This window comes from Panthera onca, chromosome D1 (assembly GCF_046562875.1).
Source record: "Panthera onca isolate mPanOnc1 chromosome D1, mPanOnc1 haplotype 2, whole genome shotgun sequence".
NCBI classification, from domain to species: domain Eukaryota; kingdom Metazoa; phylum Chordata; class Mammalia; order Carnivora; family Felidae; genus Panthera; species Panthera onca.
Window position 1 is genome coordinate 14,796,844 of NC_138348.1, and position 15,677 is coordinate 14,812,520.

Consider the following 15,677-nt stretch of genomic DNA (forward strand, 5'->3'; position numbering starts at 1 on the left):
ATCCTTCTCATCCTAATAAAAACAGGGCAACGACACTTATTCAGATCTCTTGTCCTTCCCAGACATTAGCCATCTCTCGTTTTTCATCCTGTGTCCCACTCTCTTGCCAGACAAAAGAGAATTTTACAGCCAGAGCCTCTGACAATTTCCTTCTTCGAATGACTGAAATCATCTCGGCACTGTGGTTTCTGCTAATTTGCTCATGGTGATCAGAAGCTGGGAATGGCAACTCCAAATATCCTTAATAAATACTAAAAAACAAATACAAAGTCCAAACAGCTTCCCTAAATGTGACCCATGATGAAATGAGAGTAGAAATAAAACATACCCTTGGTTGTAAAGAGTTTGTGATCCAAAGATACAAAAATCAGAGGGGTGAGAGCATTTGACATGAGAGAAACCAACCAAAGTTTTAATGGCGATGATGGGACAAATAGAGAAGGTCAATATGAAACTGCTGGTTTACACGGATTCTAGTGTCATAGTAGGAAAACTTGGAAATGTAAGGTTTCCTCTCTGCCAAAGGCCATGGAAGCCACGTTATGAAATCTGAACATATTTTTGCAGTCAAGTATGAGATTTGGAGATATACAAGATATGACAGCTGATTTTATTAAGATTTATTCAGCACAGAAGAACAAAATCATTCAGCTGTTTATCAAAATTTAATCATCTGGTTTTTCTAAATTTAGCCCAGTTGGATTTGGACTTATCTGGAATGAGGTGCCTTCTCCCTTCAAGATGTCAGGGTTGCCCTGAAGACATCCATCTTTGAATCCCCTGCATTAGAAACTCAATGGACAGCATACAGGTGGATCCGCTGTGGCCCCAACAGAATGAAGACTGACCCAGCAGGCATCCTGAGTATGATTCAATGGTGACTCCAGACCTGTCCCTTCCCCTCTCAGAGGAGGAGCAGATGGGCTCCCTCTCAGCTGTCTCTGTGGGGGGTGGGGAGGAGGCAGCAAAATCACACGCCTCCTCTCAGCTTTAATAAGATCTTTTGGTCGTTGTTGCTTTTTAGTTTGTTCGCGTTGCTAAGACTTAATTTTTTTAGAGCAGTGCCACATTCAGAGCAACACCAAGACACAGGCACAGAGATTCCCCATATGGTCCCTAGCCGCCACCCAAATATCACCCCTGCCATTACCAACATTGCCCGCCAGAACGGTACATTTCCCAGAACTGATGAGCCTACCGTGATACATCCTCATCACCCAGAGTCCAAAGTTTACCCCAAGGGTCACTCTTGGGTGTGGTACATTCTATGGTTTCGGTACATTAGTAACAGACATCCATCATCATCATATCATGCAGAGTATTTTCACTGATCTAAAAACAGGATCAGTTTAGATTCTCAAAACATGGGACATAAATATTCCTTTCACACAGTGTCTAATACTCATTAAAATCTAAATAAAATGTCTCACACCATTTTGTTGGAGAAAATAACACATGCGGGAGATAACTATGTGAGTTTTCACTGTGAGCATTATTAGCTCAAACATAGTACAAAATCAGGCTGGTTACTCATAAACAGCAGTATTACAAATGGTCAATCCTAAGTTCTTTAAGTGGACCCTCTGTTTCTATACAGAAAGAAAGGACACAATTTCAGAAGTTCCCTCTTCTCCTTGCTCTCTATCCTCTCCCTTCTTTTACCTCGTAGCTACAACTTCAAAAGGAAAAGTGGACATTCTAAAACTATGATGAATCTTAAGATTAAAGGGTTTCTGTGGTTTTCAAGTGCAAAGGCTGAAATACTCACCATGACTTTCGAAGTCCTCAAACGCTGTGCCATAGTCTTGCTTACCACCTTTCCTCCCAGGGCTTCTGCTCGTGTGTGTTCCAGCCATGCCTGACACCTGCTGTCCCTCATGAATATGTCCCAACCGTCTCATTTCCTAAATTTTAAGTACTTCTTAGTGGTTACGTGACCTTCCTCTGATACAACTTCCACCTTCCATTTCTTCCTGGATCCAGAGTACCCTGTCCATCTCCTCGGCACAGCCTTCCAGGTTTTCCCAAATGACTTTCTTGCTAATGGCCTCAACTGTTAAAATGTGTGTGTGTGTGTGTGTGTGTGTGTGTCTGTGTGTGTGTGTGTGTCTGTGTGTGTGTGTTTTGAATCATGCAACCCTTGATTATAGTCTTCTTTCCTTGTCTCTTTAAAATCTTCGTTCATTGGAATTTATATCTCATTAGGCAAATTCACATTGTTCTATTTTGTGCATGTCCGACTAGGCTGGGAAGCAGCTTAGCAGAGAGCAGTCAAAAAGCAACCAGTACCAGAACTCAAACCTTTGTGCTCCATGGTCATCTCTCCCTCTCAAACACTCCACACCTCACCCACCACTGCCCTGCAAAGCATCAGGCTCCATTCATTTGGGTGGAGCTGGCATAAAGCCAGAAACCATGAACCAGTAGAGAAGAAAAGCACTGCCATGCCCAGTATGTACCCTGACTCTTAAATGGATGCAAATTTAAGAGGGATTAAAAAAGAGAGCAGAATTTATATTTATGTTTCTGTTTATTTATATTTATTTATGTTCACATTTATCATTTAAGCCCACAGTGTAAGGTTGAGCAAAGAATCTTGTTAGGGATAAAGAGTACTTGTCTCAGATTTCACGAGAGAGTTTGCTTCTCATTCCTCCACTCCATATATACCCCTTACCCCAACAGCAGAAAGAGAATATTTCTTAGCTGTGAGCAGGGGTGACAGTGGGTCTGGACAGACCACTTTAGTATCACGACTGGCAGAGCATTCAGTGCATCATGGAATCGTGGTATCGAATGTAACAATGCCTACAGACTGCATATGGTCAGTGTACAACCTGGTCCTTTTCCTGATCTTAAACCTTGTAAATAAGAAATCCATCTGGGGGCTCCTGGGTGGCTCAGTTTGTTAAGCATGGACTTTGGCTCAGGTCATGATCTCGCGGTTTGTGAGTTCGAGCCCCGCGTCGGGCTCTGTGCTGACAGCTCAGAGCCTGGAGCCTGCTTCAGATTCTGTGTCTCCCTCTCTCTCTGCCCTTCCCCTGCTCGCACTCTGTCACACTCTCTCAAAAATAGATAAAACATTTAAAAAAATTTAAACAACAAAAAAAGAAATTCACCTGTATAGGGGCCCCTGGGTGACTCAGTCAGTTATGTGTCAGACCCTTCATTTCAGCTCAGGCCATGATCTCCCGGTTCATGGGACAAGGCCCACATTGGGTTCTGGGCTGACAGCCTGCCTGGGATTCTCTCTCTCTCTCTCTCTCCCTCCCTCACTCATTCTCTTTCTCTATCTCTCCTCTCTCTTTCTCTTGTGAAATAAATAACCATTTAAACTGAATAAAAGAAAATTGAGGATCAGCTGCTTATTTAATCCATTAAAAGAAAAAGAAACCCATATGTAGAGGACACTATACCTCTGCCCCCTCAAATATACCCCCCACCCTTTCGATAAGAATTTTTCCTGAGACTGTGCTGCCTCAAGCAGAGGCCAGTGAAAGCTGGAAGCCCTGATACATTCAGATCCTCTCATCACAGAGATAAATATGTTCCTTGAGCTTCAAGCTTCTCAGGAGACAGAACTAAATCATGGCAACTGCCCTAAAACCCAGTCCTGCATGGGAGGCAAGGAAAAGAACATAGTTTACTTGGGTTTGAAAACTTACCTTATTGCTCGTAAAGGAGATGAGATCCAATAGAGAGCTCCTAGATTTGCTTTCGCAATTCGGATTTACTTTGAAGATGAATCATGTGCAGTAAGTGTGCAACATGTGAACCGTACATCCAATAGATTTACTCAGCTTTCCAGTGCAGGGTCTGTGGGGAGAGGAGATACTCCACAGATAGCCAGTCTTTCCTAGAAGGCCTGAGTTAGAGCTGTAATATCAGCAGAAAATTTCTCACTTCTATTCTTAGAACTTTCAAGAATAAAAAGGAAACATCCCCACTATTCTATGATAGGAACATCTCTAAAAGCAGCTCTGTAACCCAAAAAAAAACCCTGGAAGAACACATGAGTTAACATTTCTTCCTCCTCCATCATATATTTATAGAGATTTCATAGACGTTCACAAATGCTGAGCCTTTGGAGGGACAAGGACTCTGCCCTTCCCACCTCAAAGGATAAGCACAATTAATCCTGATCACACAAACCATGGTGCCAGGATTCATGAACAAGGCTGTCAGTGGGCAGATTCTGTCCTCAGAGCCCTTCTCCCCCTCCAGTCTGTCCTAAGGGACACGTCTCACTTCAGTTACTAAGTGCTCCACACCTGTCTCTGCCCTAAGGAAAAAGTAAGCAGGTAGAGATCACTGAAAGTTCCCAAATGCTCTGCTCTTTAAGCCAAATGTTTTCTAACCCCACGCAAAACTCGGAGCCCATGTAGAGTTTGAACCACATGTGATATAATTGAATTCTAGCTTCACTATTTGTGTCTCTGTCACTTTAAGCAAGTTTCTAACTTCTCCCTCTTTCTTATTCTAGAAAAAGTCACTCTTAGATATAATACAATAAATCTTAATGAGACTCATAAAATATCAAATTACAATGAAAACTACTCATTAAAATTTCTACAATTTCTAAATATTTTGAAGTCAGTTGACTCAGTAGGTAAAGAGAGAAGAGAAAGAATATGGAAATGAAGACATTTTTTAAATATTTTTTTTTATTTTTAAGTCAACTCAAGTTATACTTAACAATGAAATGCACTTTTGTTATTGAGCAATTCTACACATTACTCAGTGCTCATCACAAGTGTCACAGACTGGCTACCTCTGGAGTATCTTCTCTCCTCTTGATCTCCTTTACTATTTCACCCAGCCGCCCACCTCCCTTCAGCAACCAGCATTTTATTCTCTGTATTTTAGAGTCTGGGTGTTTTTTCTTTTTCCTTTGTTCATTTGTGTTGTTTCTTAAATTCCACTTATGAGTGAAGTCATAAGATATTTGTCTTCTCTGACTGACTAATTTACCTCAGCAGAATGCTGTAGTTCCATCCACATTGATGCAAATGGCAAGATTTCATTCTTTTTTGATTGCCAAGTAATACTCCAGTGTGTGTGTGTGTGTGTGTGTGTGTCTGTGTGTCTGTGTGTGTGTGTGTGTGTGTGTGTGTGTGTGTGTTGATATATATACCACATTCTCTTTATCCATTTATCCATCGATGGACATTTGGGCTCCTTTCATACTTTGGCTATTGTTGATAGTGCTGCTATAAACATGGGGGTGCATGTGTCCCTTCGAAACAGCACACCTGTATCCCTTGGATAAATCCCTAGTAGTGCAATTGCTGGCTCATAGCGTAGTTCTATTGTTAAATTTTTGAGGAACCTCCATACTGTTTCTATTACATTCAAAGGATTCTACAATGCGTGTGGTATGTATTCCTGAACAAACAGACAAAACTCCGGGCCTTCTTGGATCTTACATTCTGCTGGGGACAGACAAGAAACAATATAATAATAAGTCAGTCAAATAGTATGTTAAGAGATGATAAATGCCATTGAAAAAGAAAGCCAAGTAAGAACAGGAGATACGGCATGCTAATGGAAATACAGTAGTAAATACAGCATAAGAGAGGCCTCACTGAGGAGAGATTAGAATAAGACCATAAGCAGATGAGGCCATTAGGCAAACACCCATGTGTTAAGCAGAGAAAACAGCTGAACCAAATAACACAAAGAGAAAGCCTGCCTGGTGTGGTCAATAAATTGCAAGGAGGTGATTGTGGCTGGAGCTGAGCAAGTGTGAAGTACCAGAAGAAGCCAAAAGAGCCACAGAATGTCAAACCATTGTAAGGATTTGGTCTTTTTCTCTGAGCAAAATGGGGTCACTGCAGGGTTTTGATGAAAATAGATTTAACAGATTGAGAGTAGAAGTAGGGAGAATTCTAAGTTCATGACTATGATCTAAGTGAGAGATGATGGCAGCCCAGACCAGGATGGAAGGAGACTTGATGGGAAAATAGATCATATGCTGCATCTATTTTGAAGGCAAATGAATGTTTTTCTAATAGGTTATGTGTGAACTGTGATGTTATCAATTTTTTTTTTTTACTTCCATGTTTTTGGTCTGGGAAGCTGGAAGGATGGAATTTTCTGGGGAAGGCCACAGGTCAATTATGTTTGATTGCAAGAACAATCGATTCTTCTCGAATCAAACAATTGCAAATTGATCGCCACTGGGGGCACTGGGCCTGGCGGTTGGGGGTGGAAGGATCAGGGGTCTTCCCACAACCCCGGGGATTCCAGCACATGGAAGGGAAACACGAAGGCATGCCTGCACTTCTTCCCCTGCAGAACTGTACCTGCTGAAATTTGTAGTGCTGTTCATGGATGACCTGGGCCATAATCCCAGTGGAGCTCCATCATGGCTGGAAGTCTAGCAGACATGGTTTTCACCATTGTAAAAAATATAGACCTCATCAAAACCAGGCTGTTGTGCAGAATGTGCTGAAACCATCTCACAGGGGGATCCTCTGTATTTTTCTACTGTTTCTGAAGAGGAAGTGTTCCTGACCCTTTATCGGGGGGGTTTCCCTTACTGTTTCTCTACTGTCACCCTTCTAGTTTTTGTGAACCTAGAGAAAATCTAGACTGGGCCCCGAGATTGATTCTCTCTCCCCCGCAACTTTGCCAGTGTCTGCCTGGCTACTGGGGTGGCCCAGATCCTCTCCCTTCTACACGGTGAAGAAAAAGATGAAGGCTCAGAGCTCCTACCTCCCCCATTGTGGAGGAGTAGATGTCCATTTCTCAGGAGCAGTGGACAGGGAAAGCCCCAGGGGAACTAGGGCTCTGGAATGGATTGACAGTCAACCTACTGAAGATTGTGCCACATTTTGGAGTTATGTTTGGCACCTTTGAGTTCTCCAAGCAGAATCTGTCTTTACCAAAATTGTTACGTTGTGTCTCTGAGCTATAAATTGACTCCAGGGCTGGATCAGAGTTTGAGGCCCCAGGAATTATGGGCATTAAAAACATTCTTCAAAACTAGACAAGTGAAGTCTAAAGAACGAACACTTTAAAGTCGAATAGAAGTGCACCGACGGAAGGCATGCTGCAGTCACAGGCAGATGTGGCTTCACACAGGATGTGTGTGCTCTGTGTGGCACACACAGAGCGACGAGAGGGTACTCTTGTCTGCTGCTCTTGGAAATGAGAAGGTTCAGCCATATACCGCCTCTGAGCTCCAAACTGATGTCCCTGGGAACACCTGTGCCACAGGAAGGCTGCCCAACACGACTGTCTCATGATGGCACTTCACTAGATTCGATACACGACGCCAAAGAGACGTCACTGTCACGACACCTCAAAACAACATGTAACTGAGGTGGCTGAGCAGATGCCATGTTGGGTCACAGTTTGCACTAAACTCCATCCGTCCAGTTTCACTCAATGGGACCCAAGACTTCTCAGTACAATCATTCTGGAACTCATAACCTTTGCTGACTGCTGAATACACACACCGCAGCATAAATTACGCCTTAATCATAAACTAAGTGAAAACATTTAACATTTTTCACCATGAGGGTGCCTGGGTAGCTCAGTCAGTTAAGCTTCGGACTCTGAATTTTGGTTCACAGCATGATATCATAGTTTGGGTGGTGGGATCAAACCCCACGAGGAGCCGACAGTGTGGAGCCTGCTTGGGATTCTCACGCTCTCTGCCCTTCCCCCCCTTGTGTTTCTCTCTCTCTCTCTCTCTCTCTCTCTCTCTCAAAATAAATAAATAAATAAATATTTTTAAATGTTGTCACTATCATAGAACCATGCTTTTTTATTTAAATTTGAAGCAGCCCAAGCTTAGGTATTTCAAGAATCTTGTGTTTCAGGAGGCAGTTTTCATCATGACTGCTTAATTACGACCAAAAAGACCCTCTTCCAGGTAAAGTCATATACAGATTGAGTGGCCTGAATTCTCTGTCTTTTAAACCTGATTGGCAAACCTACCCTGAAAATAAATTATTTAAGTCAAATTATTCTCGCAAATTGTCTTAGATGCCTAGAAAGGATCAAATAGAACATTTGGCATATATCAAAAAAAAAAAATGTAACTGAACAAAATACTTCAGGCTAATCATCTCTACTAGAGTTTTTTAAAAATCAGATTTCAGGTTGTTACAGCTGAGGACTCTCAGTCAAGTTTATGCAACTGTACTTTCCAATAGTGCCTATTTAAAAAAATTTTTTTAACCTTTATTTATTTTTGAGAGAGAGACAGAGTGTGAGCAGGGGCAGAGCAGAGAGAGAGGGAGACACAGAATCTGAAGCAGGCTCCAGGCTCTGTCTGCACTGTCAGCACAGAGCCCAACGCGGGGCTCGAAGTCATGAACTGCGAGACCATGACCTGAGCTGAAGTCAGACGCTCAACTGACCGAGCCACCCAGATGCCTGCAATAGTGCCTATTTATGCATTTTAAAAATCTAATATTAAGACGTTAATTTATACACAGACAGGATTTTGTGTATAAATATGTTGAAAGCATTTTCCCTATTAAATTATTTTCAAAAGGGAGACAAACCAGTCATTAAATATGAAGATACCTATTAGATATATAAAGGAAAGTATCAAGCAAGTAGTCAAGTATACAAGTCTGGCATTCAAGACGGAGGTCTGGGGTGGAAATATAAATGTGTGACTCATCAGCATAGAGATGGTATTTAAAGCCCCAAGAACCCTTGATTCTATTTTCATTTTAATATAACTTATGAAATGAATTTTTTCTGCTGAGCTTTAGTGACCTAAAGACATGCATTTTCAGAGAAAGCTCAGCTAATCAGAATTGACAGAAAAGAAAGAAAAAAAGAACCTTCCTGATCATCAGTGGCTCCACACTTTCCCAGAGGAGGTTCCTAAAACTCAAAGTGAAATGCTTTCTCTCCTTCATAATCTCAACTCCATTACTACTCTTTTCTCCTCTCCTCTCTTCCCTTCTGTTTCTATAGCAATACTAAACTGTAGCAATTCATAGCAAAGCTAAATTTGTGGCAAAGCAGGCAAGGAAAGTAGCTTGTTGATGCCTTTTTTTTTTTTTTTTTTTTTTTACCAACCAAGAAATTCCTGCCTTATCCCCTACAGGATTTGTACTGTGAGAGATTTTCCAGTACAGGAGATGAGCTTTCAATACATCCTCCAGGGGTGCCTGGGTGTCTCGGTCAGTTAAGTGTGGACTCTTGATTTCAGTTCAGGTCAGGATCTCATGATTTGTGAGTTCGAGCCCCGCATTGGGCTCTCCGTCGATGGTGCAGAGCCCGCTTTGGGGTTCTTTCTTTCTCTTTCTCTTGCCGCTCTCCTTCTCTCAAAATAAATAACTAAAATGAATAAATAAATTAATGAATACATGAATGCATATATAAATAAATATATAAATAAAGCTTCCAAACTTTTATTATCAGAGTTTGAAGGTCCGCCTTTACCCCCAGGGAAAAATGCTCATGCGAAGCCTCTCAGATTGGCTTTAGATGAGTTTATCTGCCACACTTTACACGCCAATCATCAGATCTATAGGAAACTACTCTCGATTATATTTACTCTCAGAGACAGACTCATTGGCCACTCCCACAGGGACTGGACTGGCTCCTGTTGTCCATACTCATTAGTTAACAGTACCTGAAACTAGAATGGAAATCTGATGAGATACATGAAAAACATAAACCAAAACACCGAAGTGCTTATCCCACTCACTAGTCCATATCTTTCCCACGAGGGAAGAAAATCTCTCAAGGAAGCCAAATTATCATGCGAAGTTTGCTTGATAAAGGTGGAATTCAAGAAGCCATAGCCTGAAACGTTTCTCCCAATCCAGAAGTGTACGTGCCATGCCAAGCAGCCGAGCAATCTTATCCACTAGTCCGTGAAACACTTCTTTGCACTAGGTCTACACCTGTTGCATAATGAGAAGTATTGCCTCCTTGACATATTTTGTTCTGTATTTCCAGGTTGGAATATTACTTCTGTGGACATCTTCTCTTGGTGGATGGAATATTATAACAGTAGCTCTGTTGTCTCTGTCAGTTGTTTTTTTCATATGTATGATCTTATCCATGAGGTGTTGGTTTTCACGATGTAACTCTCACAATTGTATAAAACTGTCACCAATTCACCAACTGATGATTAGGGAAATGCCCATGGATTTATATCACAAATATATATGAAACTCAGAATATGAACAAATAATGAGAAGCATGATGAACAAAGAAAAAAGATATTAAAGTACATAGAGAGTAATTATGGATTAATACAATGAATATATTTGTTGTAAGCAGAATTGTCCTGTTTGGGGTGCCTGGGTGGCTCAGTCAGTTAAGCATCAAACTCTTGATTTCAGCTCAGGTCATGATCTTCTTCGTGAGATCAAGCCCTGCGTCAGTTTCCAGGCTGACAGTGAGGAGCCTGCTTGGGATTCTCTGTCTCTCACTCTCTCTCTGCCCCCTCTCTCAAAAATAAATAAATAAACTTTTTAAAAAAAGTCATGACCTATCTTGTTGTACATGTTCAAAAGGCAAAAAAAAAAAAAAAAAAAAAAAGGAAAAAAGGGCCAATTTTTTTTCAATATATAAAGTTTATTGTCAAATTGGTTTCCATACAACACCCAGTGTTCATCCCAAAAGGTGCCCTCCTCAATACCCATCACCCATCCTCCCCTCCCTCCCACCCCCCATCAACCCACAGTTTGTTCTCAGTTTTTAAGAGTCTCATATGCTTTGTCTCTCTCCCACTCTAACCTTTTTTTTTTCTTCCCCTCCCCCATGGGTTTCTGTTAAGTTTCTCAGGATCCACATAAAAGTGAAACCATATGGTATCTGTCTTTCTCTGTATGGCTTATTTCACTTAGCATCACACTCTCCAGTTCCATCCACGTTGCTACAAAGGGCCATATTTCATTCTTTCTCATTGCCATGTAGTACTCCATTGTGTATATAAACCACAATTTCAAAAAGGGCCAATTTTTAAAGATGATACAAAGAGAAGACAAGCATCAAATAGAGGCTTAATTAGATGGTATGTATGCTCCTGTGGGATCATCAGTTTCTTGTAGTGACTTTGCGATATTCACCGTTGAGCCAGAAAAGACAAGATCCAGATCTGATAGTGTCAGAATCGATTTGCCAACCAAATAGGTCAGTCAAAATTAGGGGCCAACTTTTCAACACAGGTCAGAAACATGGAAAAGAGAAACACACCAGAATAATACACGAAGGAGGGAGCTAAAGCTATAGATACAACAGAATCTGGCTACAAGCTGCAATGCAGACAGCAGAAGGGAAGAGTGGTCTTATCTTCCCATAAATACCACTGTACTAGATGTTTTGGCACTCTGTGATATTGGCTCAAAATAATACGGGTCGGTGCTCTGCGGTCATTCTGCCTATGTCTCCAAAAGTTCTACTGGGAGAGAATTCAATTGTCCACGTCAAGATGAAAACATCTTCTCTTTTCTATTAATCCAATTTTATTTACGTTGTTACGGAATTAGCAATTGGAGTCCTCTGCTTTTTCCCACCTCAAGTCAGAGTTTGCCACACCATAACTTCCTCATTGCATTCTTCACTTCTGCATTTCTCAGAGTATAAATCAGAGGGTTGAGCAAGGGTGTCCCAATAGTGTAAAACACAGCCACCATCTTATCCACTGGAAATGTAGTTACAGGGCGAGTATATGTGAATATACATGGAACAAAGAATAAGATGACAACGATGATGTGGGATGTGCACGTAGAGAGGGCTTTCTTTCTTCCTTCTGCACTCTGGTTATTCAGAGAATGTAAGATGAAAATATAAGAGAGAAGCAGGACGACGAAACTCACCATGCAGATAGCCCCACTGTTAAAAACTATGAGTAAATTGATTACATAGGTGTCCATGCATGCGAGTTTCAACAAAGGTGGCATATCACAGAAATAATGATCAATAACATCGGGTCCACAGAAGGGTAGTTTCAAAGCCAAGAAAATCTGTGCAGAAGAATGGATACAAGACACCACCCAGGCTAGATTCACCAGTGTGCCACAGACATGCCGGCTCATGATGATAGTATATCGCAGGGGCTTACAAATGGCCACATAGCGATCAAAGGACATGAGAATAAGCACCAAGATCTCCATGCACCCAAAGAAGTGAACTGCAAAAACCTGGGTCATGCACTCGTTGTAGGAGATGACTTTCTTCTCAGATACAGAATCTACTATTAACCTAGGAGCAGTGGTTGTTGAGAAGCAGGCATCAGCAAAGGATAAGTAGAAAAGGAAGAAGTACATGGGGCTCCCAAGTGTCCGGCTGTGTCTTATGGTCATCACAATAAGTAAATTTGCCAAAAGGGTTGCGAGGTATAGAAACAAGAAGACCACAAACACTACTTTTCCCTTTACAACATTCTGTGTTAACCCAAACAGAACAAACTCATTCACACTGCTATTCGACTCCATGGTCACAGTGAACGTAGAAAAACACAGCTGAGAAATTGTTCATCTGCAGAGAAAGTTGAGGAAATGGTGACTTAGCAACAGCAGTGGACTTGATTCAGAATTGCACTCTTGTGGTTCTAAATCAACGGTTCTCAGTTTTTTATGTATTGTCATCACTTGGGAAACTTTTTGTTTTTTAATCCTGATGTCCACGCTTTCACCATGAGCATTAGCTGAAGGTCTTCCAATGTGGACTGAAATTTTGAGAGGGAAAAAAAATCTTTCAAGTGATCGTGACCTCTGCCAAATTCTGAGAACTAATGACTTTGCTGTATGATCTTGATCAGGTCACTTTAATGTCTGGAAGCTTTTTCTTCATTTGCAATTAGAGATACTAATAGTTTAAGTACGTACATATGTGTATGGTATATATGTGCATGTAACGTATATGCAGCTCAATTACTGAAAAGTAATAACCTTGTATGATTTTAAAACACATACACTTGGAGACTCTCTCTTGAAAAAAACACATTTCTTGATTTGGACACTGGTTTGTACCAATTATTCCTGACCTCTTTGGTATGTTGGTTAGATTATGCTGTAAGAAGAAATTATTTCCCCAAATTCAGGTTCTTGGTGGCCATAATTTTACCTATTACTTCAGCTTAGGAAATTACTACAATTTGTCTTTATTCTGTCTTACAATATTTCTGTACCTTTCAATATTGATGTGAAATGATCTATAATTTAATATGAGTTTTGAGATCCTCTTCCTTTCTGATAAATCACCAGTCCTTCGATGAATTAATAACATCAAACCAGTCACCAATATGTACTAAGCACATACTCATATCTTCAATCTATGTAATAGGGCATAGAAATATGTCCTCAACCTCTTTACAACAAAGTTGGAGGGATAACACACTTCTAGGTAAGATAATTAGCTACATAAGAATTATATACAATTCTATGCGATAATGCTGAATGCATTTGTACTTTTGATTCCAAAAGTACAAAGATCCTTAGATTCTAAATTGATTGGTCAGTGAAGTTTCAAAAATGAGAAAGATGTGACGTAATTGCTTTAAATATGTTAAACTGGTTCCCAATACGGTTCTCTGAAACTCAAGTATTCCATAAGTTTATACTGGCTTTCCTTAAGTAAAATATATAGTTCAAAATTACTCACTCAAACTGTCCATTTACCCCTACTAAAGTTATGCATCTAAAAAACTTCAAGTTTATTTTCCATCCAGCTAAAATAATATTAGTGCATTATGATAAACCAGAGATGTTATAACTACAAACTCCGATTGGCAGGTCCAATTATCTCTTGACAGCTATAAAAAAAGTAAATAAATTAATTATTACTTTGTTTTGAAACATTAGATTCCTAAAAAGGGATAAAAAAAAAAAACAAAAGGGCCCTTGGCTGAGAAGAAAGGAGCAGTTATGTGAGAAGAGTCAGTAAAATATCATAAAGGGAGAAATGTGCATTGCTTCAGGTCAACATAGAGACTATCTCCATAGAAACTATACTCTTGTTAAATCAAAAGGTTGTAACAGAGAAGTTTGGGAGCAGATAATAGACAACTGTGAAATCCAGGTGATGTAGTTCTATTTGTTTTATTTTAAATAAGCAAAAAGAAAATTTGGGGACATAAAGACAAGAAAGTAGCACTTGACAAGATGTATGCATTATGTGAGATCAACACCACCACTTAGAGTTCTATCACGGAATTCAGTCATCATTTCCAACACTCGTGGACTGTACTTTTTCTCTGATCTGGGAGGATATCACAGTAATGGAGCACAGTATTTTCTCTTCATAATTCTTAAGTTTTACTTTTATCTGTTGAAATTTTAGCCAGTTTCAAATTATATTGGTACCAAAAGTCTTCCTTTGGTTTTCCCAGATAAATAAACCTCTACCCCTAGATCCTATATTACTATGTGCTTTATTAAATATATATATTTATAGGGACAGCTGGGTGGCTCAGTTGATTGAGCATCAGACTTAGGCTCAGGTCATCACCTCACAGTTCGTGAGTTCAAGCCCCACATCGGGCTCTGTGTTGACAGCTCAGAGCCCAGAGCCTGCTTTGGATTTTGTGACTCCCTCTCTCTCTCTGCCCCTCCCCTGGTCATTCTCTCTCTCTCTCAAAAATAAACATTAAAAAAATTAAATAAGAAATATATCTAAAATGTATATATATTTATATTTATATACAACTGAACAAGGTAATCTTAGATTATACATTATTCGTGTTCTATAATCTTACCATTCATATGATATTCCATTTTTGTTATTTTATTTGACCTGCACATTTTCCTACAATGTAGGTGTGGCCACTTGCCCAATGTACAAAAAACTCTATGTTCAAAGTTTCAGGTATGATACAGAAAGTTTCACTGAGTACAACCAGGCTAGAACTTGAGTGGGAGGCTACTAGATAGGAAGTCTCTCTATCATTCACCGTCCAGGTCATATAATGTATCAAATCCCTATCACCATGTAGATTGCATCCAAGAGAAGATAAATCCTGAGCCATCAGGGAAGGATGTCAACTGATACCTTAATTCCTGCTCCCAACTCCAAAATCAGGTTCTGTAAACTTCATGGCAAAAGGAAAATTAGATATCCAAATTAATAATAGTGAAGGGCAAAGACAGAAAAGAGAACAGGAGAGAGGAGAGTGACAATGAGCAGACATCAGGGAGAGAAGAAACAGGGGCTAAGATGCAAAAGATGTATAGAGGAGAGGTGAGGAAAAAAATGTTAGAGAGGGTCATTTCACCCAAGTTTTCATCAGAGAGTTTAGCTTCTTTATTCCTGACCCACCACACTATCACTTGCCCCCCCAAAAAAGACAGAGAGTGCAGTTTTGGGTCGTGAGCAAGAGTTAACAAGGTTCTTGAAACCCCAAGTGTAGAGAAGGGACACTCCTATCTTATACTCCATTCCAGAAACATCACCAGTGACCTAAAACTTTTCAAATCAGAGGACCTGCAAAGTAGAAACTTCAGCCAAGTTGGCCTCAATGCCATGGTGCAGTTTATCATTCTTCACCCCCTACATTAAGCAGAGATTATCTGAAAGTCAGTATAACTCTGTGCTGAGGCCAGGAAAGTCTTAGGAACCCTGGACAACCTCAACCCTTCATGGGTGGAAATACTGTCCAGGAACTACATCATTTGTTAGAAAACACGCTGAGTATTGATATCAGATCAGTCTTGAAGATGCAACATGAAGAAAACATCTCAGACAGACTGGAA

At 40.4% G+C, this 15,677-nt stretch overlaps 1 protein-coding gene and 1 pseudogene across 1 annotated transcript; one reads left to right on the forward strand and one right to left on the reverse strand.

The window, feature by feature from the left end:
• Positions 1-424: 424 nt before the first annotated feature.
• LOC132660679 (solute carrier family 25 member 43 pseudogene) lies at positions 425-7,022 on the forward strand (annotated as a pseudogene).
• Positions 7,023-11,507: 4,485 nt separating this feature from the next.
• Positions 11,508-12,422, reverse strand: LOC132662493 (olfactory receptor 4C11-like). Its single transcript, XM_060607947.3, has one exon. The coding sequence runs from the start codon at positions 12,420-12,422 to the stop codon at positions 11,508-11,510; it is 915 nt and encodes a 304-aa protein (XP_060463930.3).
• Between the last annotated feature and the right edge of the window lie 3,255 nt (positions 12,423-15,677).